This window comes from Thamnophis sirtalis, unplaced genomic scaffold (genome assembly GCF_051295495.1).
Source record: "Thamnophis sirtalis isolate CommonGarterSnake01/CBP01778 unplaced genomic scaffold, rThaSir2_p1.2 scaffold_4, whole genome shotgun sequence".
Lineage (NCBI taxonomy): Eukaryota > Metazoa > Chordata > Lepidosauria > Squamata > Natricidae > Thamnophis > Thamnophis sirtalis.
This window is the reverse complement of record NW_028261384.1, coordinates 1,741,974-1,769,754: the sequence shown is the minus strand read 5'-3', so window position 1 is coordinate 1,769,754 and position 27,781 is coordinate 1,741,974. Positions and strand designations below refer to the sequence as shown.

Sequence of the window (27,781 nt, the reverse complement as noted above, 5' to 3'; positions counted from 1 at the left end):
TAATTATGTATGTTCCAATTTGATCTCATTCCAAAGGGCCAGATGGTGGGGGTGTAATATACTCAGGTCTGCTGTCTGCTCTAACCCCTAATCCTTACTGTCCTTGTATAGGTTCCTGGTCTGGACATCGCACCCAGCTACGTTTGTGTAGGGACTCACCCAGTGTGCAATTCTGCAAGTGGCATATGCGGCGCTGCAGGAGAGGGGAAAGGCAGGGCTCCCTCAGAGGGGGGAGCAGCTGGCGGTGCCTCTCGGAGACTCCTCCTCCACAGCTGGCGCTGCAGGGGCTCCAGGCAGTCCAGTCACTGAACATGCAGCCAGCTGTGGGGAGATGGGAGGAGAATGGTAGTAAGTTGAGGGCTACCTGAAGAAGAGGGAGGGAAGGAGGTAGAGAGGAAGGAAGGAAGGAAGGAAGGAAGGAAGGAAGGAAGGAAGGAAGGAAGGAAGGAAGGAAGGAAGGAAGGAAGGAAGGAAGGAAGGAAGGAAGGACAGAGAGGGAAGAAATTGAGAAGGAAGGGAGAAAGAACAGAGATGAAAGAAGGAAGGGAGGACAGAGGAAGGAAGGAGGGAAAGGGAACTAAGAGGGTGGGAGGAAGGAAGGAAGGAATGATAGATAGAAGAAGGAAGGAGGGAATGAAGAACTAAGAGGGAGGGAGGGAGGTAGAGAGGAAGGAAGGAAGGACAGACAGAGAGGGAAGAAATTGAGAAGGAAGGGAGGAAGAACAGAGATGAAAGAAGGAAGGAAGGACTGAGAGGAAGGAAGGAAGGAGGAGATGGAGGAGAAAGAAAAGGAAGGGGTACAGAGGAAGGAAGGAGGGAAGGGGAACTAAGAGGGAGGAAGGAAGGAATGATAGAAGAAGGAAGGAGGGAACGAAGAACTAAGAGGGAGGGAGGAAGGAAGGAAGGAAGGACAGAGGAAGGAAATAAGAAAAGGAAGGAAGGAAGTCCTTGCTTTATGACCACCGTGGAGCCCATTGCTAAGTGAGACAGCTCTCCAACAAGTTTGGCCCCGTTTTACCCAACCTCCCTTGCCACTATTGTTAAGTGAATCACTGCTGTTCTTAAGTTAGTCACATGGTCGTTAAGTGAATCTGGCTTTCCCCCTGGATTCTGCCGGTCGGAAGATCGCCAAGGAGGATCGCGGGGCCCTTGGAGCGCTGTGACCATCTTATATCAGTCGGAATTTTTTTTATCACACGATTGTGGTAGACCGGTCCTAAGTGTGAAACAATGTCGTCAGTCCCTTTTTCAGCACCGTTCCAACGGTCACTAAAAAAATGGTCATAAGTCTAGGACTACCTCCCACCTTGGGTGTAACAGCCAGGGGTCCCCACCAGAGTGGTGGCTGCACCCCATGTTCCCTCCCCACTAAGCCCACAGTCGGAAAACGGCATTCAGTTTTGTTCACCACTATGTAGAAAAGATGCGGAGACTCTAGAAAGAGTGCAGAGAAGAGCAAGAAAGAGGATGAGGGGACTGGAGGCTAAAACATATGAAGAACGGTTGCAGGAACTGGGTATGTCTAGTTTAATAAAAAGAAGGACTAGGGGAGACATGATAGCAGTGTTCCAATATCTCAGGGGTTACCACAAAGAAGAGGGAGTCAAACTATTCTCCAAAGCACCTGAGGGCAGAACAAGAAGCAATGGGTGGAAACTAATCAGGGAGAGAAGCAACTTAGAACTGGGGAGAAATTTCCTGACAGTTTGAACAATTAATCAGTGGAACTCCTTGCCTCCAGAAGTTGTGGATGCTCCAACACTGGAAGTCTTTAAGAAGATGTTGGGTAGCCATTTGTCTGAAATGGTGTAGGGTTTCCTACCTAGGCAGGGGGTTGGACTAGAAGACCTCCAAGCTCCCTTCCAACTCTGCTATTGTATTGTATAACACAGCTGCCCTCCCAAATATCTCACCTGGGCAGGGCTGGGCGTTGCAGGGCATGGAAACTTCCATGGCCTCAGCTTCGCAGGCTGCTCCCTGGAGGTTCTCGTGGCAGGACCGATGCCTCAGAGTGGTGCCCCCTCCACAGGTGGCCGAGCAAGGGCTCCACGCCGACCACACACCATAAAACGGGCAGTTCTCTTCCGGGCAGGAGAAGGAACCATTCTGGCAGGTGCTGGAGGGACAAAAACCAGGTGCCAAAGACGCAGTGTGCCACGAAGGAGCCTTAATTCCTCCGAGCAGAAAACCTGGGCTGCCTTTTTTGGTCACACAATTCAGCAGGGATTGTGTGCTTATGACCTGCGCTGGTTTTAGCACAGAAAAACTGGAGCTCCTGCTCTCCTTAACTGGGGTAGATTTCTCCCCCCGTTTTTCAGCACCCCAAATTTGCCACTAGAGCAGTGTTTCTCAACCTTGGCAACTTGAAGATGTCCAGACTTCAACTCCCAGAATTCCCCAGCCAGCATTCGCTGGCTGGGGAATTCTGAGAGTTGAAATCCGGACATCTTCAAGTTGCCAAGGTTGAGAAACACTGCACTAGAGCAAAACAGAATAGCAATAGCAATAGCAATAGCAGTTAGACTTATATACCGCATCATAGGGCTTTCAGCCCTCTCTAAGCGGTTTACAGAGTCAGCATATTGCCCCCAACAACAATCCGGGTCCTCATTTTACCCACCTGGGAAGGATGGAAGGCTGAGTCAACCCTGAGCCGGTGAGATTTGAACCGCCAAACTGCAGCTAAGCAGTCAGCTGAAGTGGCTGCAATACTGCACTCTAACCACTGCGCCACCTCGGCTTCCTCAGAATAATGGAATGACAGAACAGCAGAATAACAAAATAACAGAGCAATAGAGTAACAACTGAAGAGAATAGCCAAAAGACAGAACAACAGAACAGCAGACTGAACAAATAGCAAAACAGCAGAATAACATAAAACAGAATAACAAAACAACAGAACAACAGAAGAGCAAAGCAACAGAACGGCAGAATAACAGCATGAGAGAATAAGCGATATCATCCTAACAAAGCACATTGACAGAATAACAGAATCGCAGAACAACTAAATAATAATAGAACAACAGAAGAGCAAAAACAGTAGAATGACAGAATAACAGAAAAATTAAAATACAGAATAACAGAATAACTACAAAATAGTGGAATAATTGAATAGCAATGGCACTTAGGCTAATATACCACTTCATAGTGCTTTTATAGCTCTCTTTTAGCATTTACAGAGTTAGCCTATGCCCCCTCCCGCCCCCCTTAACAATCTGGCTCCTCATTTGACCTCAGAAGGAGGGAAGGCTGAGTCAGCCTTGAGGCGGTGAGATTTGAACTCCTGAACTGCAGCCAGCAGGCAGCTGAAGTCGCTCAAGAGTATTGCACTCTAACCATGGCGCCCCTTCGGTGCCACCCCAGAATAACAAAACAGTAGAATGACAGAAGACGAAATAACACACGATGAGAAAGCAGATTAACAGAACCACAGAATAACAAAACAACAGAACGACAGAGCAGTGGAGTAAGGGAAGAGTCTTGACTATTGGAGTCTTGACACTTTCAGGCAGAAATTACACTGGTAGATCTTAGAGGGGCGGAGTAGGGGGGGATGACTGCAACAACCTCTTTTATCCCCTTCCTCCCCCCCCCCCTTGTAATCTCCCCAGACATTCGGTGTCCAGGAGCGAATAAACCAAAACTTCCCTGTCGGTATTTAGGGGCACCGCAAAAATCCTCTGCCGGCTGAGCATTTTGCAAACACAGAACACTGTAGAACAGGGGTCAGAAGAGACCTTGGAGGTCATCTAGTCCAACCTCGCACCCTCTGCCCCCCCCCCTCACTCACCAGTTGTGGCAATCCAGTCCTGCCGACTGGCCGGGGAGAACTTCCATGGTGCCATTCGCCGTGGGGAGCCCACAGCGGCAAGCTGGGATCACCACACAGAACCCATTTTGCAAAAGCTGCCCCTCGGGACACCGGCATCCTGTGGGGAGGGGGAAGAAATGTTCACGGGTGGGGGACGGGGCAGGAGAGGGCCAAATATACAGATTTAAAGCTAGTCCTCGATTTATGGTCGGGATCTTGAGAGGGAGGGGGGGGTCGTTACCTCCCCTGCATTGTCCCTGCAGGCACTGGACATGCTCCCAGAAATCCAGGCAGGTGCGTGGGCAGTTGTTGGCACAATTCGCATCGTACACCTTGCCCCGGTCCTCACAGGTCTCTCCTGCAGGTGTGGGGGTTGGAGGGGGTGGAGGAGGGAGAGAAGGAAGCCGATTGTGGTATTCCTGGAATACCATCGCGGTTCATGCTTCAAACATCTACCCCATTGCTGAATTCTTGGCATTTTGACTCCGTTATTCTCACCGGGATGAGTTACATATTTCATCCTCCCTTCCTGCATTTAATCCTCTCCAACTGACTCCAGTGCTGATAAAGAACAACAAAGCCATATGGGTCTTCCTTCCTTCCTTCCTTCCTTCCTTCCTTCCTTCCTTCCTTCCTTCCTTCCTTCCTTCCTTCCTTTCTTCCTCCTCTGTTTGTCCTTTTCTCCCTTTCTTCATTCTTCCATCCTTTTCTTCCTCTCTGTTCTTCCATCCTTTCCTTCCTCCCATTTTTCCTCCCTCCCTCCCACCCACCCTTCCTTCCTCCCTCCCTTCCTTCCTTCTCTGTTGTTCCTTTTCTTTCCTCCCTTTCTTCATTCTTCTTTCTTTTCTTCCTCTCTGTTCTTCCATCCTTTCTTTCCTCCCATTTTCCTTCCTCCCTCCCTCCCTTTGATAGAGGCTGGCAAACTTGTCAAGAGTCAACCAGCCACTGTTTATTAGTTGGGGGGGGGGTCTCTCTGGGATAAACTCCGCAGTCTGGGGGGGGTGTTAGTTATATTTTAATTTTTTATTTTATTTATTGATTAGCAATTGGGCTATATCAAATGCAGAGTTCCAGAAACAAATTATTACTAAAAATTTGATAAAAGCAATTTAAAATGAAATTGGATATAAAGTACGATTTAGAATGAAATCGAAAATACAACATTTTAAGATACAGATAAAACATGATAAAGTTATTTTTCAATGTTACCCCTACAATCTACCCCAATCAGTCCCATGTATGCCAATCTCAACTGGACCAATTTGCTCAAGTCCTGTGCTGTGTGAAATGTTATTTTCAGATTCTGGCCGCATATAAGGCAAATTGTTTTGATACGGGGATCCCAATGGGTCATTCATTTGATATATAGACCAAGAAACCTGTCTCTCACCCTGTGATACAGGCAACAATCAAATAGGATGTGAGCCAGGTTGGTGTATTAGCAGTTGGAAGGGAGACCACCAGGAAGAGCTACTGTTCTTTACTACTTTCTCTCCCTCCCACCTCTCTTTCTGTCTCTCTGTCTCTCTATCTCTTTTTCTCTGTCTCTCTATGTCTCTGTCTCTCTGTCTTTCTTTACTTTCTCTCTCTTTCTGTCTCTCTCCATCTGTCTGTCTGTCTGTCTCTCTGTCTGTCTGTCTCTGTCTCTCTGTCTCTCTCTTTACTATCTGTCTCTCTATCTCTTTGTCTCTCTATCTCTTTTTCTCTAACTCTCTGTCTGTCTCTCTGTCTTTCTTTACTTTCTCTCTCTTTCTGTCTCTCTGACTCTCTCTGTCTTTCTATCTCTCTGTCTCTGTCTCTCTCTCTTTTTCTCTCTCTATGTCTCTGTCTCTCTGTCTTTCTTTACTTTCTCTCTCTTTCTGTCTCTCTCCATCTGTCTGTCTGTCTGTCTCTCTCTCTCTGGCTCTCTCTCTCTCTTTACTCTCTGTCTCTCTATCTCTCTTTGTCTCTCTATCTCTTTTTCTCTGTCTCTCTATGTCTCTGTCTCTGTCTTTCTTTACTTTCTCTCTCTCTTTGTCTCTCTCCATCTGTCTGTCTGTCTGTCTCTCTGTCTCTCTCTTTACTCTCTGACTCTCTCTGTCTCTCTATCTCTTTTTCTCTGTCTCTCTATGTCTCTGTCTTTCTTTACTTTCTCTCTCTGTCTCTCTCCATCTGTCTGTCTGTCTGTCTGTCTCTCTCTGTCTCTCTCTCTCTTTACTCTCTGTCTCTCTATCTCTTTTTCTCTCTCTCTATGTCTCTGTCTCTCTGTCTTTCTTTACTCTCTCTCTTTCTCTTTCTGTCTCTCTCCATCTTTCTGTCTCTCTGTCTCTGTCTTTGCCCCCCCTCTCTCTCTGGCAGCTCTCAACTGGGTAAGTAAATCAGGCATGGGAGACCCCCGCCTCATTACCTGGACAAGGGGCCATGTTGCAAGTCTCCGACTGGAATCGCAGTCCCTTGCAGTCCTGTTCCGCATTAGGGTTCAGGGCGACTCGTTGGCGCAGACGGAACCCCCCGCTGCAGGGGGCCTGGCAGGGGCTCCACACCCCCCACTCGCTCCACTGGCAGAAATCTGGAAGAGACGCATAAGGCAGAGCCGTAAGTGCCCGGGGGCAATCCCATCCTCCCCACGGAGCCCGAATCCTGGCTTACCTTGGCAGGCATTGGTCTCATCAACGCAAAGTAGTTGCTCCTCCAGCTCCGCGATGCAAAGGCCGCCTGGGCCCCTCCAAATTTGGCCAGTCTGCGGGTCCAGGCAGAACCGGTAGCGGTACTGAACGGAGACCTGGGCTGGCAGGGAAGGCCAGGAGGTCTGGGCCAACAGATCAGGGAAGACCCTGGGCCCGAGGGCCACCAGCATCAAGCAGTCAGAACAGGCTGTCCATGGTGACCAGCCACTCAACGGTAGTAGCCCTGAGTTGGAAAAGAGGAGGGAGGGGTGTTTGGGCTCTGGAGAAAGGGTCCCCCAGCTCCCCCCCCCTCTGCTTCCCATCCCAGAATAACTAAGGCTGAGGACCAGCAACTGGATGGCACACATCTGTGGCAGCCTTACCCAGTTCCTGCCAGTGTGAGCAAGATTGCTCTGCAAGGTTTCGATCAACAGCCATGGAAGTTTTCTCCCTGGCCAGGAGCAGTCTATCTGAAGCATCAGGCACTTACCTTGGCAACCCTGGCTGCTGCATTGGAGTTCTCCTGCCTGGCACACGCTGCAGAGAGAAAAACGGAGCAGGTGAAGTGAGCCCTTTGGGAAAGGGTCCCGAGGCTGGTGGCAGGGAGGGGAGGGAGGATTTGGGGATGGTGGGGTTTCTCTCCCTGGCAACAGCATAATGGAACCACAGAGTTGGAAGGCTCCATAGAGGTCCTCTAATCCAACCCCCTGCTCAGGCAGGAAAGCCTATATACCATTTGAGACAAAAATCATTGGATAAACTCACCTCATGCAGAGCGCTAGGCGTTGTACAGCACCTGGAGGTGGCATGGCTAATTCCCATTTAAGCCTGCTTGAATTGTGGATTGGGCTAGAAGACCTCCAAGATCCCTTCCAATGTCAGAGTTCCAAATAGCACCCAAAATTAAATCAGAGTCCGAGGCTCAAAGTTGCTCAGAGTTCCAATTTATGAAGAGAGCTGTGTTGGCACGTCTGAGAAAAACCCAAATCTGAAACGTTCCCGGTTTTCCCCACCCAGTTAAAGATCTTGCCCCCACCCACCCACCCACCCACAAGCCCATCACATGGTCCAATCTCCCACTGGCAAGCTGGCAGCATCCACCCATCCAATTCCAGTCAGGGCACAGAGGTGCGGAGACACAGGGTGACCTTGGCTTTCTAGAAAGAATGTTGTTATGGCTACGTAGCATCTCACTCCGTGCAATCCCCCCCTCCCATTTCCCCACAATACAAAAACAAAATATTAGAAAAACAGAAAGTGTGGCAGGTCAAGGATTCAAAAGAAAAGAGGGCTGCAGACCTGACATCCAATTCTGTGATTTTGTAAGGTTCTCCTTCTTGAGCAGTGGGGGTTGGGCTAGAAGACCTCCAAGGTCCCTTCCAACTCTGTTATTCTGTTAAGCTGCAGGACGGTAGCTTAAGAGACAGTGGCCGAATTGGGCCTAGCAGGACCCATTGAATTGTTTCCTCCTATCCCCCCGCCCAACTTAGTCAGCCACATTTTCCTATAACACTTCCTATAGTGAGTCACCCCCTTCCCCCCTGCGTCAGCTCAACTGGCTTTCCAAGATAGACTGCCTCTAGATATGGAACTTGGCTATTTTGTGTAGGGCAGGGTAGATCTGTCAAACTTTTTCCCCATGTCCTCTGATCAGTGGTGAAATTCATTTTTTTTTTTTTTTACTACCAGTTCTGTGAGCATGGCTTGGTGGGCATGGCATGGGTACTGCAAAATCTCCATTCCCTCCCCACTCTGGGACCAGCCAGTTTGAGATGGAAGTGAACTCCATCAAGTTAACCCAGGACAGGAAGGGAAGGTTTGGGGGGTCTAGAAGGCAACCTTGGCATTTTTTTGGAGGGGGAGAGAATTGGCAGAGAGGGGTAGCAATAGCAATAGCAATAGCAGTAGACTTATATACCGCTTCATAGGGCTTTCAGCCCTCTCTAAGCGGTTTACAGAGAGTCAGCATATCGCCCCCAACAATCTGGGTCCTCATTTTACCCACCTCGGAAGGATGGAAGGCTGAGTCAACCCTGAGCCGGTGAGATTTGAACCGCTGAACTGCTGATCTAGCAGTAGCCTGCAGTGCTGCATTTAACCACTGCGCCACCTTGGGTCTCTGGGGAGATGAAGCCCCCCCACCCCACCCAGCCTCAGAGGTAGGAAAATTCTTGGGAAGTTTTCAAAGTTTAGAATAAACCAATCTTGGCACCCTTTAAGTGGTGCGGACTTCAACTCCCAGAATTCCCAGCCATTTTAACTAATCTGACTGGGGAATTCTGGGAGTTGAAGTCCACCCCTTCTTAAAGAGGCCAAGGTTAACAAGCACTTTTTGGGACCGCCGGGCAGAACCACATCTTTGACCCAATGCCGCTCTGCTTCTATTATTTGATGGAATAACTGTAGAAAGGATAGAAGTCAGCAATTGTTCCCGGAGCCTTAGGGACTAGAAACTTGCTTTTGTTATTTTACAAGGAAAATCTCAGATTCCTGGTGGCTGCTTCCTGGGAAGCAGAGGGTAATGGGAAAAGGATAAGGTTAGCCACCATTGGCACCCGGGGATCCTCTCTTCTCTGTGATTTTGAGATTTGTTATCTTCATAATTCCCTCTTTGAGGACCGTTTCCCACAACAGAAAAGAGACTCACCATTTCTTGCAGCCAATCAGAACGGAGTCTCCAGCTGCCATGAACACGGGCCCTCCTGCCTGGTGGGGGTGGAGACACGCGCACTGCGCTGGGGGTACACATGAACCCCTCTGCTCCAACAGGCCCTTCAGGGGGACACATATAGAGAGGGGTTTTCCAGAGACGGCTCCTTCCAGAAGCCCCGACAATCCCTTCCTTCCTTCCTTCCTTCCTTCCTTCCTTCCTTCCTTCCTTCCTTCCTTCCTTCCTTCCTTCCTTCCCTCTCTCTTCTTCCATCCTTTAATTTCCTCTGCTTTCCTTCTTTCCTTCCCTCCTTTTCCTTCATTGTTTCCTTTCTTCCTCTGTCCTTCCTTCTGTTTTTCCTTCCTCTCTCTCCTTCCTTCCTTCCTTCCTTCATCTCTTCTTCTATCCTTTCCTTTCCTCTCTACATTCCTTCCCCCATTTCTTTCCTTCCTTCCTTCCTCTCTGTTCTTCCCTCCCCGTCTCTTCTTCCATCTTTTTATTTCTTTTCCTCTCCTTTCCTTCCTACCTACTTTCCTTCCCTCTGTCCTTTCTTCTGTTTTCGTTCTTCTCCTTCCTTCTGTTTTTCCTTCCTCTCTCTCTCCTTCCTTCCTTCCTTCCTTTTTTCCCTCTCTGTTCTTTCCTTCCTTCATTCGTCGCTTCTTCCATCCTTTCCTTTCCTCCCTACCTTCCTTCCCCCTTTTCATTCCTTCTTTCCTTGTTTCCCCTCTGTTCTTCCCTCCCTCCCTGTCTCTTCTTCTAACTTTTTATTTCCTTTCCTCTCCTTTCCTTCCTTCCTATCTTCCTTCCTTCCCTCCTTTTCCTTCCTTGTTTCCTTCCTTCCTCTCTGTCCTTTCTTCTGTTTTCCTTCCTCTCTTTCCTTCCTTCTGTTTTTCCTTCCCCCCTTCCTCCCTTCCTCTCTGTTCCTCCCTCCCTTCACAAATTGTTGGGGGCAACATGCTGACTCTGTAAACTGCTTAGAGAGGGCTGTAAAGTACAAGGGGTATATAAATTTAAATACTACTACTAAGTACCACTATTCCTCCCTCCCTCTTTTCCTTCCTTCCTTCCTTCCTTCCTTCTTTCCTTCCTTCCTTCCTTCCTTCCTCCTTCCCTCTCTCTTTTCTCCTCCCTCCCTCTCTTTCCTCCTTTCCTTCCCTTTGGCTGCTACTTTGCAATGGTCAGCTTGGTGCAAACCCCCCCAGAACGACCGCAGGTACTCCTCGGCTTACAACTGTTCATTTAGTGGCCATTCGAAGTGACAATGGCACTGAAATGGCACTAACTGAGGACCATTTTTCACACTTACGACCGTCGTAGCATCCTCATTGGTCACGTGATCAAAATTCAGAGCCTTGGCAACTGACTCGTATTAAGAACCGTTGCAGGGGTCCTGGAGTCACGTGATCCTTTCCCCTTTGGTGACTGCTTAATAACTGCCGTGATTCACTTAACGACTGGGCCAAGAAAGATTTGAAAAAAGGGGCAAAACTTACTTAACAAAGGCCTCACTTAGCGATGGAAATTTCTGGCTCAACTGCGGTCGTACTCAGTGTGGGCCTGAGCAGAGAGGGGGATGGCCCCCACTTCCACCCTGCTACCCTATGTGGGCAGAAGCCCTCTGTTGGCCGTCTCCAACCAGCCCCCCCCCTTCCTAGATGGTTGTGGCCGGTAGTTCCACAGGTCAACCTCTCCATCGCTCACCTGCGGGCAGTAACAACCAGGTAAGCAGCGTGGAATGTCCTTGCACAACTCGGGGCTCTTCAAGGTGGAGCAGTGGCTGTCGCAGGGAGAGCCACACGCCCGGAATTCAAAGGGGGGGTCACAGCTGGACTCTGGAAAAAGGGCACAGGAGGAAGTCAGCTCAATAACCAGGAGCGGGGAGGGGGCGCCTGACGAGGAGACAGGTTCTAGTGGATAAAGCACCAGGCCAGAAACCAGGCGTCCTAGTTGCGCCTTAGATCCAAAAGCCAGTTCGGTGACTTTGGACCCATCACTGGGAGACCGGGAGTTCTAGTTCCTCCTTAGGTACAAAAGCCAGTCGGGTGCCTTTGGGGCAATCACCAGGAGACAGTGAATTCTAATCCTGCCTTAGGCACTAAAGCCAGCTGTGTGACTTTGGGGCAGCCCCCGGGTGATGGTGAGTTCTAGTTCCTCCTTAGGCGTGAAAAGCATCTGGGTGACTTGGAGCCGCTCTCTCCCTCTCAGTCCAACCCACCTCGCAGGGTTGTCGTTGGGAGGGGGGCAAAGAGCAGGAAAGAGCGTTAGGTTTGCTACCTTGAATCTTTCATAAACCCTAATCAAGGCGGGATCAACATGAAATAAATATTTCATAAATAAGTGTGCATTTTACGATTACGAGAAGTTATGATAAGGCAAGAAAATTGCAGTTTGGAAACAAAACTTCCCACCAATTGCGGACGGAGGAGGTTGTGATGGCACGGCCTCACCTGAACACTGGGAATAATTGCACATCCGGAATTGCCCATCCAGTCCCAGGCACGGTTCCCGGTCAGTTTCCCAGCCTTGCTGGTTCCGGTAGCGCTGCTGCACCAGGAAGCTGCACGAGCAGTGAGTCCAGGGGGTCCAGGGACTCCAGGGACAATCTGGAGGAGAAGCAGGATGGGGAGGATTGGCACCCTGTGGGGTTTTAGAAGCTGCTGCATCAGAGGACGGAGCAGCTGGGTGCTCAGAGAACGGCCTTGAGATCAGGAGGCACAAAGGAAGCATGCAGCTTTTAAAAAAGAGATCTGGACCGCCGTTTGTCTGAAATGGTTTGGGGCTTCCTGCTTGAAGCAGGGGGTCAACCTTTTTCTACTTGGCAGCCCACCGGAGGGTGGTGTTCAAGTGTCAGCTGCGCACATGCTCACACGCAAAGCTCCATTTGTGCAAGTGGTGAGCACGCCCACACACCGCTTGGACAAATGGAGCTTCACGCACGAGTAAGTGTTTCCGCCACTCACATAACACCCTCACCACTTGTGCTGCTCGGTTCTGAATGGGCTGCAGCCTGGTCGTGGACCATGGTTTGGGGACCCTGGACTAGAGGATTTGCAAGGTCCCTTTCAACTCTGTTCTTCTGAAACGTGGGTTTTAATTTGAGGAAGCGAATCTGAAAGGATCCCTCTGAGCGTTCTCAGTGTGCACCCCTTTCTTCTTAAATTCTGGAAGATCTTGCAAGGCAGAAATTCCTCCTGGTGGATTTCCTTCTCTGGCTTGTAGAGTGTAGAACATGGGCGTATCCAACCTTGGCAACGTTAAGACTTGTGGACTTTAATTCTCTGAATCCCTCAGCTAGTAATTCCCAGGATCTACAGCAATTCCCATCACCCATGGCCAGGAGGAATGGTGATAGGACAGCCTGCTGGATCAAGGGATCCATGGCATCACAATTGGGCGGCGGTGTAGGGTGGAAGCTCCTGGGTAGATGGAGAGCTAGTGGGTCTTTGAGTGCAGATGGTGGGATACCATAGTGCGTGATTAGAGTTAGGACTCCATCATGCCAAAAAGGAGTCTTAGAGAACACTCCTTGTAGGTAATTGCACCCTGTCCCAAATCCCGAGGAATACGTCTTCCTTACCTCTGCAGGCCCGCAAGTAACAAGCCTCTGTCTCCTGGGGATGGCTATGCTCGGTGCAAAGACTTCCCTCAGCGCCCGCCGAAGCAGTCGAGCACACACAGCTCCTGGTACGTGAGGTCAGTCCAGTGCCACAGGACTGCGAGCACGGGCTCCACGCCGACCAGGGACACAGCTCATCTTCTGCGTGAAAATAGGGAGGAGTACCAAAAGAGTAGAACGGGACAACTCACCGCAGGAAAACTCGCCACAGCCAACATGCCACAGCTAATTTTCTTGGAGACAAGTTGCTGTGGGACAACCTGCCACAGCCAAACGACCACGGTCAACACACCATGACTTAATTTACCTCGAGACAACTCGCCGTGGGACAATTCGCCACAGCCAACTCACTATGGCTAATTTACCTCGAGATAAGTCACTGCAGGAGAATTCACCACAGCTGACTCACTGTGGCCAACATGCTACAGCTAATTTATCTTGAGAAAACTTGCTGTGGGACAATTCACTATAGTGGCCAACACACCATGGCTAATTTACCTCGAGACGCCTTGCTGCAGAGAACTCACCACTGGACAATTCAACCAATATGAAAGTTAACTTAATTTCGACAGAACCATGGCCAACCACAATCAAACAAAGAAAGTCCATCCAGAAATACAAGAGTCACAAGAATTTGAACCAAAATGTGGTCACCAATAGTAAAAGTAACTGAATGAAACGATGCGTACAGCGTTGAATTGTCTTGTGGCAAGTTGGTTGCGGCGAGTTGGCCCAGACTAACAAAGGAGATGCTGGCTGTTGCGCAATGTTGGTCATCAACTCGCCTCCGCATTGCAGGATTTACACCACCCTGAAATGTATCTTCCGACACAGAGACTGAAAGTGAGTTGTTTCAAAGTGGTGTACCTATGACTTGGCACGATGCTATCATAAATAATCATGAGAATTTGCAACTGCCCGCCAGGTCACCTTGAAGGGCCCAATGGAGCATTTACCTGGGCAGGGTTGAGTGGAGCAGTTCTGGCTCTGGGTGTCAGGACCCACACAGGGCAAGCCTTGGTTGCGTGGTGGTGGGTTGATGCAGGCGCGAGTTCGGATCTGGACACTTCCACCGCAGGTCATTGGACAGTCGGACCAGGGGGACCATGGGGTCCATCCACCATGCACTGCCAGGAAGGAAGGAAGGAAAGAAGGAAGGAAGGAAGGAAGGAAGGAAGGAAGGAAGGAAGGAAGGAAGGTGGGAGAGAGGGAGGGAGGGAAGGTATATGAATAAGAAGGAGAGAAGGAAGGAAGGAAGGAAGGAAGGAAGGAAGGAAGGAAGGAAGGAAGGAAGGAAGGAAGGAAGGAAGGAAGGAAGGATGGATCAGTTGCTGGATGTTACAGCTACACCTGAGAATGAACTAAGCTACAATTTTCCAGAAGGTACAGGCAGTCCTCGACTTACGACCACAATGGAGCCCAACATTTCTGTTGCTAAGTGAGATAGTTGTTAAGTGAGTTTTGCCCCATTTTATGACTTTTCTCACCACACTTGTTAAGTGAATCCCTTCCATTGTTATGTCCGTGACTTGGTTCTAAAGTGCATCTGGTTTCCCCATTGATAGCTGGTCAGAAGCTCATAAAAGGAAATCCCATGACCCCTAAGATACGGCAACATGTCATAAATACGAGTCAATTGCCAAGCGGCCGAAGTTTGGCTCCGTGACCAGGGGGATGCTGCCACAGTCGTTAGGGTGAACAATGGTCATTAGCCAATTTTTTTGGGGGGGTGCCGTTGTAGCTTCAAATTGCTTGTTGTAAGACGAGAACTATCTGTAGATCAACAGTGCTGGAAATCATTACTTTAATTCGGCAAGATTCTGTCACATGGTGAGGAAGGAGAAAGGAAGCTGCTCAGAAATAAACGCTACGTGTCTTTCGTGGTTCTTGGGTCCCAACGAGTTGTTTGTAACATGTTTGCTTTCTGACTGACAAGGCCCGATTCCAAAGTTTGCTTGATGTTACCTATCTAGCAAAGTAAACTTACCTATGCAGGTAATGTCCAGGCAATAAATGCCTTCCGGGGTACAAATGCTGGAAGAGACAGAGAGAAAGACATCCGTGAATTTGTTGTGGAACATCTCCCTGTAGCTGCAGCCATGTCCGGAGACACCCCCCCCCCCCCAAGCTGGGTATCCCTGCATGCAAAGTCCTCCCATCTAGGTCGGGGGTCCCAAACTCCCAGTCTGTGGACCCACGTTGGTTTTGCAGCATGCCAGAAACTGGCCCATGCAAACCTACGAAGTCCAGTCCGCGGGATGCAAGCAGCACATGAAACCACGCCCCCTCTGGTCCACGTAAAAACAACATTAGTGGTTCCTGGTCCCCGAAAGGTTGCGGGTCTCCGATCTAGGAGACGTCTACCCAGCTTTCCGTGGAGGACAAGGGGTGGAGGGAGAGTCACTCACCACTGCTGGCACTCCCCGAGGAGCCAGGTGCTGCCCAGGCTGGTCTCCCGGCCCTCGTGCACGCACAGAGGGGGGCAAGAATCCAAGGTACAGGGGTGGGTCTGCACCTGCTCCATCAGGCAGTCGGGGGCCCAGGAACCGGAGGTAGGAGTCCTGTGCGGGACAGAAAGTTGCAAACTCTCCCTGAAAATCCCACATCACAACTACTGGCCCAGCCCAGTTCTCCCACGGCTTCTGCAGTCCCACCTACAACAGCACCCTCTATATCAGTGATGGCGAACCTCTTTCACCTTGAGTGCCAAAAGCACACATGCATGCATGCTATCGCCTGCGCTTGCATGCCCACCCCCATAATTTAATCCCCACACGCCGTGCTGACTGTGCATGCATGTGTGACCCCTCTGCTGCCCCGCACATGCATTTACGGCTTTCTTGGAGCCTGGGGAGGGAGAAAATGGCCTCCACCCCCAGAGGCCCTCCAGAGGCCAGAAACAGCCCGTTTTCTGACTTCTGATGGGCCCAGTAGATCCATTTCTCGCCCTCCCCAGACTCCAGGGGCTTTCTAGGAGCCTGGGGAGGGCGAAAAATGGTCCAATATGCAAACCAGAAGTTTAGGAATGGACTTCTTGATTGCTCGTTGGCCTAGTTTTCTCCTTCTGGATGCGTACCCTCAGAAATGGCTCCACTTGCCACCTGTTCACCATCACAGCCCTATATATTCTCCCTCCAACTGGGGTCTTTGGTTTCCATCCTTCTCTTTCTCCACAGAGAAGCACAATCGCTAGGCTTCAGCTCCCCATTACAATTCTCAGATTTTGGCAATCCTCGACTTACGACTGGTCCCTTAGGAACCACTTGAAGTTATGAACAGATCTCCCCAAAATGTACCTAAAACCTGGTTCCAATAGGCGGCCCTCTTCCCCAGTGTCATGTGACCGCATTTTGAGACCTCAGCAACCAACTCACATTTAAGGTTGCGTCCCAAAATCACAGGATTACAATTTACATCACTTTTGCCCCAAAATACCATTTATTTCCATTCTTTGGCAAAAGCGCCTCTTAGGGAACAATGGGTTCGCTTAAGGACATGGTGTTCACTTAATGACCACTGCAAATGAAGTTTCTAACATCTGTTCGGTCAAATTACAAATTAAAATTTTCATGACTTGTGATCGCAATGCGCAAGGCTGTAAATTGCAAATAGTTCCAGTTACTGGAATTCTGGCAAACTCACTCCTCTTGTCTCAATAAATCCAGTTAAAAAGTATTGTTAAATAAATCTTGTTAAATAAATCTTGTTAAATAAATCTTGTTAAAGACTACCGATAGCCTTCTTTAACATTGTTAAATAAAGGTAAAGGTAAAGGTTTCCTTGCACATACTATATGCTAGTCATTCCTGACTATTGGGGGCGGTGTTATTCTCCGTTTTAAAGTTGAAGAGCCAGTGCTGTCCGAAGACATTTGTGTGATCATGACTCATCACCAAAGGTATACGGAACGCTGTTACCTTCCCATCAAAGGTGGTCCCTATTTCCTACTTGCATTTTTTAACATGCTTTCAAACTACTAGCTTGACAGAATCTGGGACAAGTAACCAGAGTTCACCACATTACGTGGCACTAGGGATTCAAACCACTGAATTGCCGACCTTTCGATCGACAAGCTCAGCGTTTTAGCCACTGAGCCACCGCATTCCTATTATTGTTAAATAGATCTTGTTAAATAAATCTTGTTAAAGAGTACCACTAGTTTTCTTTAACAAGATTTATTATTGTTAAATAAATCATGTTAAATAAATCTTGTTAGAGTATCGATAATCTTCTTTAACAAGATTTATTAAGACAAAGGGTGAAATTGCCAGGATTTCAGCAACTGAAACACTTTCCAATTTACAAGTCATTTTTGACCATGTATTTGGGGTGGAGACTTCCTGCTTTTCTTCCTAACAGCTGTCTTAGCAGCTGACGAGGACTGAGAACTTTTCGGTTGGAGAAAGGAGGATTAGAAGAGATGGGTCACATTGTGTTTCTTGAACTTCTTTCTGTGTTGGAATCAACTCGCACAGAGACAGCTCCTGTCTTATTGCCTTTTGGGGTGTGGCCCTCAATGAGGAAGGTATCTGCTCCCTGAGTCCCAAGTTCCGGTCCTTCTCCCAGAGGCAAACTTTGCTCACAGTGCCCTGGCATCAGCCTTACCTGAAGCGGGTGCGCAGGCCATTCCCACAGGTGACGCTACACTGGGACCAACTGGACCAGAGACTCCAGATGCACTCGGTGGGAGGACAGGTGTAGTTGGTGCACAGAATCCTCCCTCCAGGGGCACATGTGCAATTATTGCAGCCAACGTCGTACTGGCTGCCTGGTGCCCAACTGTGTCCTTGGGCATCAGTGCACTCGCAGTGGGTGAGGGGAACGCAGGTGCCATCTTGCTCCAACGTACCTAACGGAGAGAGCCAGGTGAACAAGGAAAACAAATCTGGATCTAGACCTGAATTGGCCTTGATTGCGTTGTTACGTGGCTAGGTAATATCCTCAGTGCAAAGGAATGAGGGGGGTTCATTGTCCATTTATAGTTTATAAAAGGATTGGAGTTTCTTAGTTCTTAGATTAGAGCGTGGGTGTCAAATTCCCGGTTTTGTGACATCTTCCCCTTTCACTAAACAAGGCATGGTTTTGGTCAGTGTATGATGTATCCGGCCAGTGGGCCATGAGTTTGACACTCCTGAATTAGAGCATTGTTTTCTACTTGATAGTTTGTATGGTATTAATCCCTGCTTATCTGTCTGTTGGCTGGTTGTGGGGATGTACTCTGAATTTTCTGCTTCCTTCTTCAGTTTTCATTGAATCATTCCATTCAATGGTATGTAAATGTGATTTCTCTCTACATAGCTATTGATGGCTGATTTGATGGCTTCTAGGATAAGCAGGGATTCGCACCAGACAAACATTCAACAAAAAAGCCAGTACTCTAATCAAGGAACCACCAAGGAGAAAACCTCTCCCCCAACAACTGTAGCAGGCAAATGACCCTAAGTTAGACCTTGACTTATGACTACAATTGATCCCTCCCCAAAAATTCAAGGCCGTTGTAACTTTGAACGGTCACTAAATGAGCAAAGCTTCCTCACCATCAGGGCAGCGACATCCAGGCTCGCAGGCTTCTTTCTCCTGGCACACGATGCCTTCCTGGAGGTCCCAGCAATGCCGGGGACACTCGTTGGCACACCCCACCCAGTGCATCATGGGGGGGCATGTCTCCTCTGCAGAACAAGAGTGTCTGTTACAATTAGAAGTCTGGAAAAAGTATCAGGAATGACCAGATTGAGACCCCCATCTGGAAGGAGTTCCATTTGACCGGGGTAGAAGACAAACTCCTGCCTGAACAGGAGGTTGGACTAGAAGACCTTGAGGGGTTCCTTCCAGTCCAACGATTCTATGCTCTACATCCAGCTGGTAGCACCACAACTCCTTCCCACCACGTACCACAGGGATGAGGGTTGCAAACGCGCACGTGGTACTTCTCGCCAGGGCAGTGGCGCCCTCCATTTTTGGGGGGTGGGCTGGTGCAAGTCCTCGTGCGGGCGGAGCGCCCACCCCCACAGGTCCGGTCACACCACGACCAGGGGCTCCACTTCGACCAGGCCCCGTCCACTGCAGCAGAGATACAAGGTAGGGAAGACCCACCCCGACCGACATGTTAATTATGGGTCAGCTTCTGGGCTGTCTATGTGTCCCTCTCTTTCCAACCTCCAACCAGCTTTCATAGTGCCTAGGGATGGCTTTTCCCCCACCACACAATTCACCTGCAAAACTCCTTGCCACAGGAATGCGCGGATGCAGATAAAAGCATCCCGGGGGGGGGGGGGGGGATTGTGGTTTTTCTGCAGTAGCTTTGCCAGTGAATTCCTCCCCAGGGGAAGACCGGGGCCCCAAACCTACCTTTACAAGCTGGCAGGTTACAGAAACGCCTCTCCAAGTTGGCCGTCAGGATGTCTTGGCACCAGTGCCCACCTTGGCCGGGAGGGTGGTAGGTGCGCAGACGCTGCTGCTGCCCGACCCCACAGCTGCGGGAACACTCGCTCCAGGAGGACCAAGGGTTCCAGGTGCAGTTCAGGCCGAAGCAATCTTTGTCCTCACACACGGGGGTCTCTGGGGAAAGAAAGGAAGGGTGGGCACCCCTCAGAATGGGCACTTTGGATTCTGACCCAGCCAAAAATTCACGCCCGGAAATTATGTCGGCTAAACGGCTGGTGATACCACGGTGGCTTTTCTGCCACGACTTCCACAGCCTGCTCTGAGGGGGAAGAGGGAAGCAAGGAAGCCTTTTCCAAGCCATTATTTAGCAATCCCAAGGGGCCCGGCTCCGCGTGCAAGTGAAGCCGCCAACGCAAGAGTTGCTCACCTGTGCACTGCGGCAAGTTGCATTCTCGTTCCTGCACGGTGTCTCCCGCGCAGCCGTTTCCTCCCAGGCAAAACCGCCGACGGGTTTTGACGGCGGGGAGGTCAGGATCGCTGCAGGTCTTGGAACAGGGTGTCCAGGGGGACCAGGGGGTCAGGCCGCCATCCTCAGACCCTGTCGGGAAGGGAGAGAGAGGCCAGCTAGGTCAGCAGAGTTGCCAGGCTGAGTTCCCTTCCATCCCACCACCCTCCTCCAGCAAAGGACCAAGCACGGGTGTTGTTTTCCTCCTCCCCCTCCTCCTATTCCGCCTCTTCCTCTCCCTCTTCCGCCTCTCCACACAAACTTTCCTCCCTTCTAGCATTGATAATGTTACCTAGTTGGGTCATGAAAACCACCAAGCTCAGAGAGCACCAAGGACCCCACAGTTCTCCTCCTCCTCTCTGCACACCCCACTCTCTTCTAGCCCGCATGATCTTTCCTCCTCCTCTTCCTCCTCTCCACAAACCCCCCTCCTTCCTTCTAGCCCTGATGCTGTTCCCTAGTTGGGTCAGGAAACGTCTGCAATAATACCACCAAGCTCAGAGAGCACCAAGGGACCCCAGAGTCCTTTTCCCTCCTCTTCCTCAGCCATGTCAGCAGAGTCACCAGGCCTGAGTTCCATTCCCTCCTACCGTCCTCTGGAAAAGGACTGAGCAAGGGCTCACCTGGGGTTGCCGGGACTGGTCCTATTGTGGTGTGGGTGGCTTCTGCAACACAAAATGCATGTCAGGGGGTGGTTAGCAGATTCCCATCCTCCTCCTCCTCCTCCTCCTCCTCCTACTCCTCCTCCTCCTCCTCCTCCTCCTCCTCCTCCTCCTCCTCCTCATCATCATCATCATCATCATCATCATCATCATGTTGTGCAGAGCACATTGCGAAGCCCACCACTGTTTGGAGTTGCCAATTTTTTGACCGTTTTGATTGTTTTGATCATTCACATTTTGTTTGGTTTTGATTGTTGGCAGCCTCTGTGGTTTTTATTTGATTTATTTATTTTTATTTCTTCAAGTATGAATTAGATAACAGATATAAGTGTAGACATGATTATGAATACATTATTATTATTATTATTTTAGAGGCCAAATCATTTTTTTTTATTTTTTTATAAATTATTTTATCAATTTCATATATACATTCACAATTATATGATCTCATAACTGTTATTAATAATATGTATTTATAACAATTTTTCCCTACTGTTGACAATATACTTGAAGATTGCTTTTTTAACATCCCATAGATCCATCTTATCTTACAACGGTCCTACTTCTTCTTCCCTCCCTCCCTCTTTCCTTCCCTCGTTTCTTCTCTCCTACTCCCCTTCCTTCCCTCCCTCCTTCCCCTTCCCTCCTTCTCTCCTTCCCTCTTTCCTTCCTTTCTTTTCTCCTTCTCTCCTTCCTTTCCCCCTTCCTTTCCTCCTTCCTTCCCCCCTTCCTTCTCTCCTACATTCCCTCCTTCCTTCCCTCCTTTCTTCTTCTCTTCTTCCTTCCCTCCTTCCTTCCCTCCTTTCTTCTCTCCTTCTCTCCTTCCTTCCCTCCTTCCTTCCCTCCTTGCTTCCCTCCCTCCTTCCCTCCTTCCTACCCCCCCTTTCTTCTCTTTCTTCTCTCCTTCCTTCCTTCCTCCTCTCCTTTCCCTTCTCTCCTTTCCCTTGAATACATTAAATGAATACGAATATAAGGGAATATCAGGACAGGGACAATAGGCACGCTGGTACGCTTATGCACCCCCCCTAAAGACCTCTTAGGAATGGGGTGAGGTGGAATGTAGACAGTCTTAAGATTAAAGTTTTGGGGGTTTGGGGAAGAAGCCACAGTGTCAGGTAGAGCATTCCAGGCATTGACAATTCTGTGGCTGAAGTTGTATTTTCTGCAATCAAGTTTGGAGCGGTTTACCATAAGTTTGTAACTATTGTGAGCTGGTGTGTTGTTGTGGTTGAAGCTGAAGTATTCATTGACAGGTAGGGTGTTGTAGCAGATAGTTTTATATATTACGCTTAGGTCGGATTGAAGATGCTAAATTCTAATTTGTCTAAGCCCAAAATTTTAAGTCTGGTGGCAGAAGGCATTCGGTTACGAGCAGAGGAGTGGAGGCCTCCTCTCGTGAAATACCTCTGGACTCGCCCGATTGTGTTAATGTCCTAGGTCTTGTCGTAAAAACCTCCGGAGTTGGAGCACCCACAACTTCTGTCGGCAATATAGAATATGCTATAGAACAACGATCCCCAACCCTGGGCTGCAAGCTCATACTGGACCGCGACCTATTGGGAAGCGGGTCACGCAAGTGGCGGATGAGCACGCCTATGCACGAACCTGCATTTGTGCAAATGATGCACGTGCGCAAACATCTCATCTCCCTCCTGTTGCCGCTGACACGATTACCGATCGTCAGAGGCAGAAAGGTTTGGGACCACTGCTATAGAATATGCTCCAATAAGGTAGCTGCCTTGTTATGTAGGGTTCTCTAGCGGTGGAGAAAGCCCAAAACCGCGGTGGCCATTTCTGGCCCTCACCTTTGCAGTCTAGGGTCTGGCAGTATTTGATGTCCGTCCGAGGGCCGACACAATCCTTCCCACCATTAGCAGGCTTCGGACTGGTGCAATCGCGTGTCCTGGTCATGTTGCCCAGCCCGCCACAGGTCAAGGAGCAGGGAGACCAGGCGGTCCATGCCGTAAAAACCCCGTCCACGGGGCAGAGGGTGAACATGCAATCCAGCTGGCCGTTGTGACAGGAGCTGAATGGAGGGGGGGAAAGTGGGGAGGGGCGTAAGGGGGTATCTGCATGGACATGCATGGAGAATTTTATTCTGGGAGTAGAAGGAATCCTTGATGTACGACCACGGTTCAGCCTGAAATATCGGTTGCTAAGTGAGGCAGTTTTGTATCACAGGGGATGCAGTGACAATCATAAACATGGGGGGGGGTGGAATGGTGGGTTTTTTTCAGAGCTGATTTTGAATGGTCACGAAATGAACTCCTGTAAGTCGAGGACGACCGGTGTCACACATGGGAATGTGGAGGGTACAGCTACAGGCCATCCTCAACCTACGACCATTCATTTAGTGACTATCAACGCTACAGCGGCACTGAAGAAAGTGACTCGGGCCCGTTTTTCACATTTAACGACCGTCGCAGTCTCTCCAGGGTTATGTGATCAAAATTCAGAGGTTCGCCACCTGACTCATATGTATGACGGTCGCAGCGTCTCGGGGTCCCGTGACCAAAATTTGGACACTTCGCAACTGCCACAAACTTATGACAGTCGCAGTGTCCCGGGGCTTCACGCGATCCCCTTTTGCGACCCTTCTGACAAGCAACCTCAACAGGGAAGCCAGATTCGCTTAACGACCATACCACAATAAACTGCAGGGATTCACTTAACAGCTGGCATAAAATGGGACAGACCCCCACTTCCAAATTGCCTCATGGAACAATAGAAATGTGGGGCCATACACCCACGACATCCGGATTGTCATCATATTCTCTCCAAACTTCGCCTCAGGTGCAGGAAATCTTCCCTCCCCCTCCAGAGGGACAGGAAGCCTGAACCCTGTTTTCGGGGGGGGGGAGATTGGAAACTCACCAGTTGCTGCAGGCAGCAGAGATGATACTGTTGGGGGCGACTTCTTCTTCTGCAGAGACACGTTGGCCATCAGCAGTCAGGATGACCAGAGGCGTATCGGGGGTCTCAGACGAATGTCTCCGAAACCCCTGGAGAACCTCCTCGCTCAAGACGCAGGGGCACTCCTGGGCCAGAAAGGGATATTAATAGGAAGGGGGGAGGTGATATCTTCTTCTCCACCACCATCACCGCCTCTTTCTCTTTGCAAACTCCACTGATGATGTTCTCTAGTTGGGCCAGGAAACCTCTACACGAAAACCATCCAGCACAGAGAGCACCAAGGACCCCACAGTTCTCATCCCTCCCCCCCTCCTCCTCCTCTTCCTCCTCCTCTTCTTCTCTGCAGAAGTGCCAACCTGGACGCATGCCCCCTTGTGCTGGTAGGTGCCCGCCGGACAGTGGCACCCCTCCTCGCAGCCATCCGAGAAGCAGTCCATCTGCCGGGTGAGGTGGGCGCAGCTATAGGGGCACCCTTCTTCGGCCAGGCACTCCCGGTAGAGGCGGCCCACGGGGCAGCCCACCTCTGAAAGGGGGGAAGGAGTAGATTAGCACCCAGAGGCCATAAACTGCAGACACACACACATCCCAAGGAAGGAAGTTTCTACATTTTTGTCCCTCGTCCTGCTCCAAGCTCATGGACGTCGAGAATAGAATAGAATGGAATAGCAATAGGAATAGCAATAGGAATAGCAATAGGAATAGCAATAGGAATAGCAATAGGAATAGCAATAGGAATAGCAATAGGAATAGAATTTTGAATAGAATAGAACAGAACAGAAAAGGAATAGAATTTTAAATAGAATAGAACAGAACAGGAATAGGAATAGAATTTTGAATAGAAAGAAATATGAATCGAATCAAATCCACCCGGCAGACTCACCAAGACAGACGTGCGTGTTGCAGGTCTTGCTTTGCGACGACAAACCCCGGCAATCTGGCTGGCGACAACGTCGGCTTCGCATCTGCTCTCCCCCTCCACAGGAGACGCTGCAGGGGGACCAGGGGCTCCAGGGGTCCCAGGCTTCCTCCTCTAGAGGGCGCAAGGAAAAGAGTGGGACATTGGGGGAATTTCTCTGCAGAATGCAACTGTTGATGCCGAATGCTCATCCCTGGGGACCATGCCAGCGTGGGGGTTTTGGGGGGGGGGTCCCACAAGCCATTGCTCCCCCTGGACTGTGCTTTTTGAGGGGACAAGCCAGTTGCCCATCTCGGGGTCAGAAAAACCACAAAAGAAAGGGAGGGGTACTCACCCCCTCACTATAAGGCTGGATACCCTGCTGCTTGCTGGCAGGCAAGCCTGGGAACCTGACAGGCTCCTCCCACCAAATACATTTGCATAGCCCCACCCCTGAAATCAAGAGAAGGCTCGTGCAACGGGAGTGGGCGAGCTTCCTCACACTCAGAAAAAGTCATACGAGGGAGCAAAGGTGTGCGACACGCCAGCTTTCTGTACACAAGAAACTATTAGACATGCCTCCCAATCTCGGTCATTTTAAGCAGCATGAACTTCAACTCCCAGAATTCTCCAGGCCAGGGGGAATTCTGGGAGTTGAAGTCTGCCCATCTTGACGATTGGGAAACATGGCTATATGGGGTTGTCCTCAATTTCCAGAATTTCCCTTGCTAAACCGAGATGGCTGTTCGGCGAGTCATGCCAGATTTGATGACTTTTTGTCGACCACGGTTGTTAAGTGAATCATTGCAGTCATTTAGCCAATCAAGTGGTTGTTAAATGAATTGGGCTTTCCCCATTGACTTTGCTTGTCAAGAGGTCAAAACGGGGTTGCATGACCCTGTCATAAATATGAGTCAGTTGCCAAGCATCTGAATTTTGATTTCGTGCTGATGCTGCATTGGCCATAAGTGTGAGGACTGGTTCTAAGTCTCTTTTTTTCTGGTGCCATTGAAACTTCAAATGGACACTAAACGAAACATGAACGAAGGCGAATATACGTGTCCCAGGATAATGTTTGCAGGATCCAATCTGTGTTGGTCAGATTTTGTCTTCTGAACATTCGGACTCGGAAATTTGGAAATTTTGTCCTCCAAACATTTGAACTCATGCCGTAGTCCATCTTCAGGGAACCTCCCTCTAGCAGAGTGTGTGTGTGCTGTTCTATGTGTGGTATTTATAGTGCCTGTTGTGAGCATTTAACACATTTAACTTTGCAGCAACTAAGATTGTTGGCCAAGCAGGCCCAAAAACAGCCAGGAAAGTGTTTGAAGCCTGAGAAACGAGCCCCTCATCAGTCAACAGGAGTGCTGAATTACCACCAGCTTAACTTTGAAGGCGAGGACCGGGCAGCGCAAGCAAACAACAGCCAACCACTTAACAGTTAGACACCCACACACCCCAATCAACAACTAAAAAGCCACACAAACAACGGGCGCCATCTAAATACCACATGTGGAACAGTGCACACTCTGCTAGAGAGAAGTTCCCCGAGGATGGGCTCCAGCCTGAGTCCGAACGTTCTGAAGACAAAACCTCCGGTTCCAGCAACCGAACCAGATTGGATCCTGCAACTCATCAAACAGTCGTAAATCGAGGACTATTCAGAAAAGGTGAGCTTTCACTTATATGGTACTGGTCCAAACTCACCTGGACATTCTTCTGGATTCTGGCACGGTCTCTGCTGTTCACCGCCACCGACGCAGCCCCGGCCTCCATTTTGTGGTGGCGGATTGCTACATTCCCGGAAACGGTACTGGACACCTTCCCCACAGCTCTGGCTGCAGGGAGACCATCGTCCCCAGCTGGACCACCCACCATCCAGGCGGCACCAGGAGTCTGCCCGGCACTGCAAGTGCCCATCTACACAGGTGCTGAGAAGGAAAGAGGTTTGGTCAGTGGTTTAATTTTGGAGATGTGCAAAATCTGGCAAATTTCAGTTAGACACTCCCTGCCGTCATACACTCACCAGTTCTGGCAGGGTGCATAGATTGTCTCCCCGGGCTGAGCATACTCCCATTTGGGGAGTCCCAACCATGAGGAGAGATTCCTATCTTCGGGGACACCTGAAGAAACCAAGAGACGGGTTTGTTAAGTCTGAGAAACCAACAAAACGTGTGGGGTTTATTTCCGAGCAGTTATTTTACTGCTCTGCACCCAAAGACTGAATCTTGCCAGACTAAAGTCTGCAATAGCTATAGATGTCTATGGGGATTCTAACTATAGATATATTCTGAGCACTAATAAAGGAGGATAATCTTTGTAGCTCTGGATTAAAATGAGGGGTCCTTGGGGCTCTCTAAACTTGGTGGTTTTCTTGCAGATGTTTCGTCAGTGCTAGAAGGGAGGAGGTGTGTAGAGAGGAGGGGGAGGAGAGGGAGGAGGAAGAGGAGGAGGAAAAGAAAGAGGAGGACTGTGGGGTCCTTGGTTTTCTTGCAGACATTTCATGACTCAACTAGGGAACATCTTCAGTGCTAGAAGGGAGGGGGGGGTTGATCTCTGTTTATATACAATGCCTTTTGGCTCTGATGCAGAGGTGGGCTGCTACCAGTTTGGACCAGTTTGGATGAACCAGTTGTTACATTATGTGATGCCCGCTTCTGCTCTGATGCTAGTACGTAGTTGGGTCATGAAATGTCTGCAAGAAAACAACAAAGCTCCAAGAGGAGCAAGTTCCCACAGACCTTTTCCTCCACCACCACCACCACCACCACCACCACCACCACCACCACCACCTCCTCCTCCTCCTCCTCCTCCTCCTCCTCCTCCTCCTCTCCTCAAACCCCCCTCCCTTCTCGCACTGATGCTGTTCCCAAGTTGGGTCATGAAACATCTGCAAGGAAACCACCAAGTTGAGAGGGCACTATGGATCTCTCGCGCTGTGAACTGCTTAGGGAGAACTTGGCCTTGCTCTCTTCCTGCCCACCAGACATTCCAAGCTGTTTTGTCTCTTGGCCCTCTGGGAAAAACCCCGCATTCCACCACAGTGGAGATCAACATTGGCCCCACTGCTTTGGTGACCGTCCCCAACTACCCAAAATCAACCCCCTTACCCTCTGGGACCTTGTAAACTAGAAGGAGTCCCCAATCCCCAGACCGTGAACTTGCACCGGGCTGTGGCATGCCAGAAACTGGAGCATACAAACAAGAAAGCTCCTTCCATGGGATGCAGGCAGCACATGAAACCATGCGTCCCCCAGTCCAAGGAAAACCTGGGGGGGCGTTGCTCGGGGGTCTTCTGTCACCTGTTTGAGACCCAGTCATTTCCAGGGGCATCTGGACTCACCCAGCCAGGGCATCTGGTACTTGCAACGGCACTGAGATGGTGCCACGCACATCCCGTCCTGGAGCAGCTGTCCATCCGGGCAGGCACAAGCATGTTGGCACCCGGGACTCTCCACGCAGGCGACATCAGGCTGCTGATCCTCGCAGGTACGTGGACAAGGCTTGCCACAGGGGAAGGAGACCTGGCCACCTCGGCAGTCTAAGGAGACACGAGACGTTAACCGTACCAAACCCCCCTTGTGTTCCTCTCGGTCTCCCCCACAAGTGAGGGTCTGAGGAGCCTTGCTCCGGAGCGGTCCAGGAGGATACGGGACCCTCTTTCCAATTTATCTTATAAAGATTTTATGCCAAAGTTCCA

General features: G+C 49.9%; 1 protein-coding gene across 1 annotated transcript in view; it reads right to left on the bottom strand.

Moving 5' to 3' along the window:
- The window catches only part of LOC106542393 (SCO-spondin), a 128,465-nt gene that overhangs the window by 7,499 nt on the left and 93,185 nt on the right, over nucleotides 1–27,781 (bottom strand). The window contains exons 73-95 of the mRNA XM_087712221.1: nucleotides 27,425–27,622; nucleotides 26,108–26,204; nucleotides 25,789–26,012; nucleotides 24,067–24,216; nucleotides 23,543–23,709; nucleotides 23,148–23,311; nucleotides 22,079–22,299; nucleotides 19,534–19,704; nucleotides 19,071–19,280; nucleotides 18,615–18,782; nucleotides 18,260–18,391; nucleotides 17,328–17,571; nucleotides 15,131–15,283; nucleotides 14,710–14,756; nucleotides 10,808–10,938; nucleotides 9,104–9,228; nucleotides 6,947–6,993; nucleotides 6,440–6,700; nucleotides 6,198–6,359; nucleotides 4,053–4,169; nucleotides 3,791–3,929; nucleotides 1,914–2,116; nucleotides 160–321 (exon numbers count right to left, since the gene is read on the bottom strand). Of these exons, the coding sequence (XP_087568347.1) occupies nucleotides 160–321; nucleotides 1,914–2,116; nucleotides 3,791–3,929; nucleotides 4,053–4,169; nucleotides 6,198–6,359; nucleotides 6,440–6,700; nucleotides 6,947–6,993; nucleotides 9,104–9,228; nucleotides 10,808–10,938; nucleotides 14,710–14,756; nucleotides 15,131–15,283; nucleotides 17,328–17,571; nucleotides 18,260–18,391; nucleotides 18,615–18,782; nucleotides 19,071–19,280; nucleotides 19,534–19,704; nucleotides 22,079–22,299; nucleotides 23,148–23,311; nucleotides 23,543–23,709; nucleotides 24,067–24,216; nucleotides 25,789–26,012; nucleotides 26,108–26,204; nucleotides 27,425–27,622 (3,693 nt within the window). The remainder of the gene's footprint in view (nucleotides 1–159; nucleotides 322–1,913; nucleotides 2,117–3,790; nucleotides 3,930–4,052; nucleotides 4,170–6,197; nucleotides 6,360–6,439; nucleotides 6,701–6,946; nucleotides 6,994–9,103; nucleotides 9,229–10,807; nucleotides 10,939–14,709; nucleotides 14,757–15,130; nucleotides 15,284–17,327; nucleotides 17,572–18,259; nucleotides 18,392–18,614; nucleotides 18,783–19,070; nucleotides 19,281–19,533; nucleotides 19,705–22,078; nucleotides 22,300–23,147; nucleotides 23,312–23,542; nucleotides 23,710–24,066; nucleotides 24,217–25,788; nucleotides 26,013–26,107; nucleotides 26,205–27,424; nucleotides 27,623–27,781) is intronic.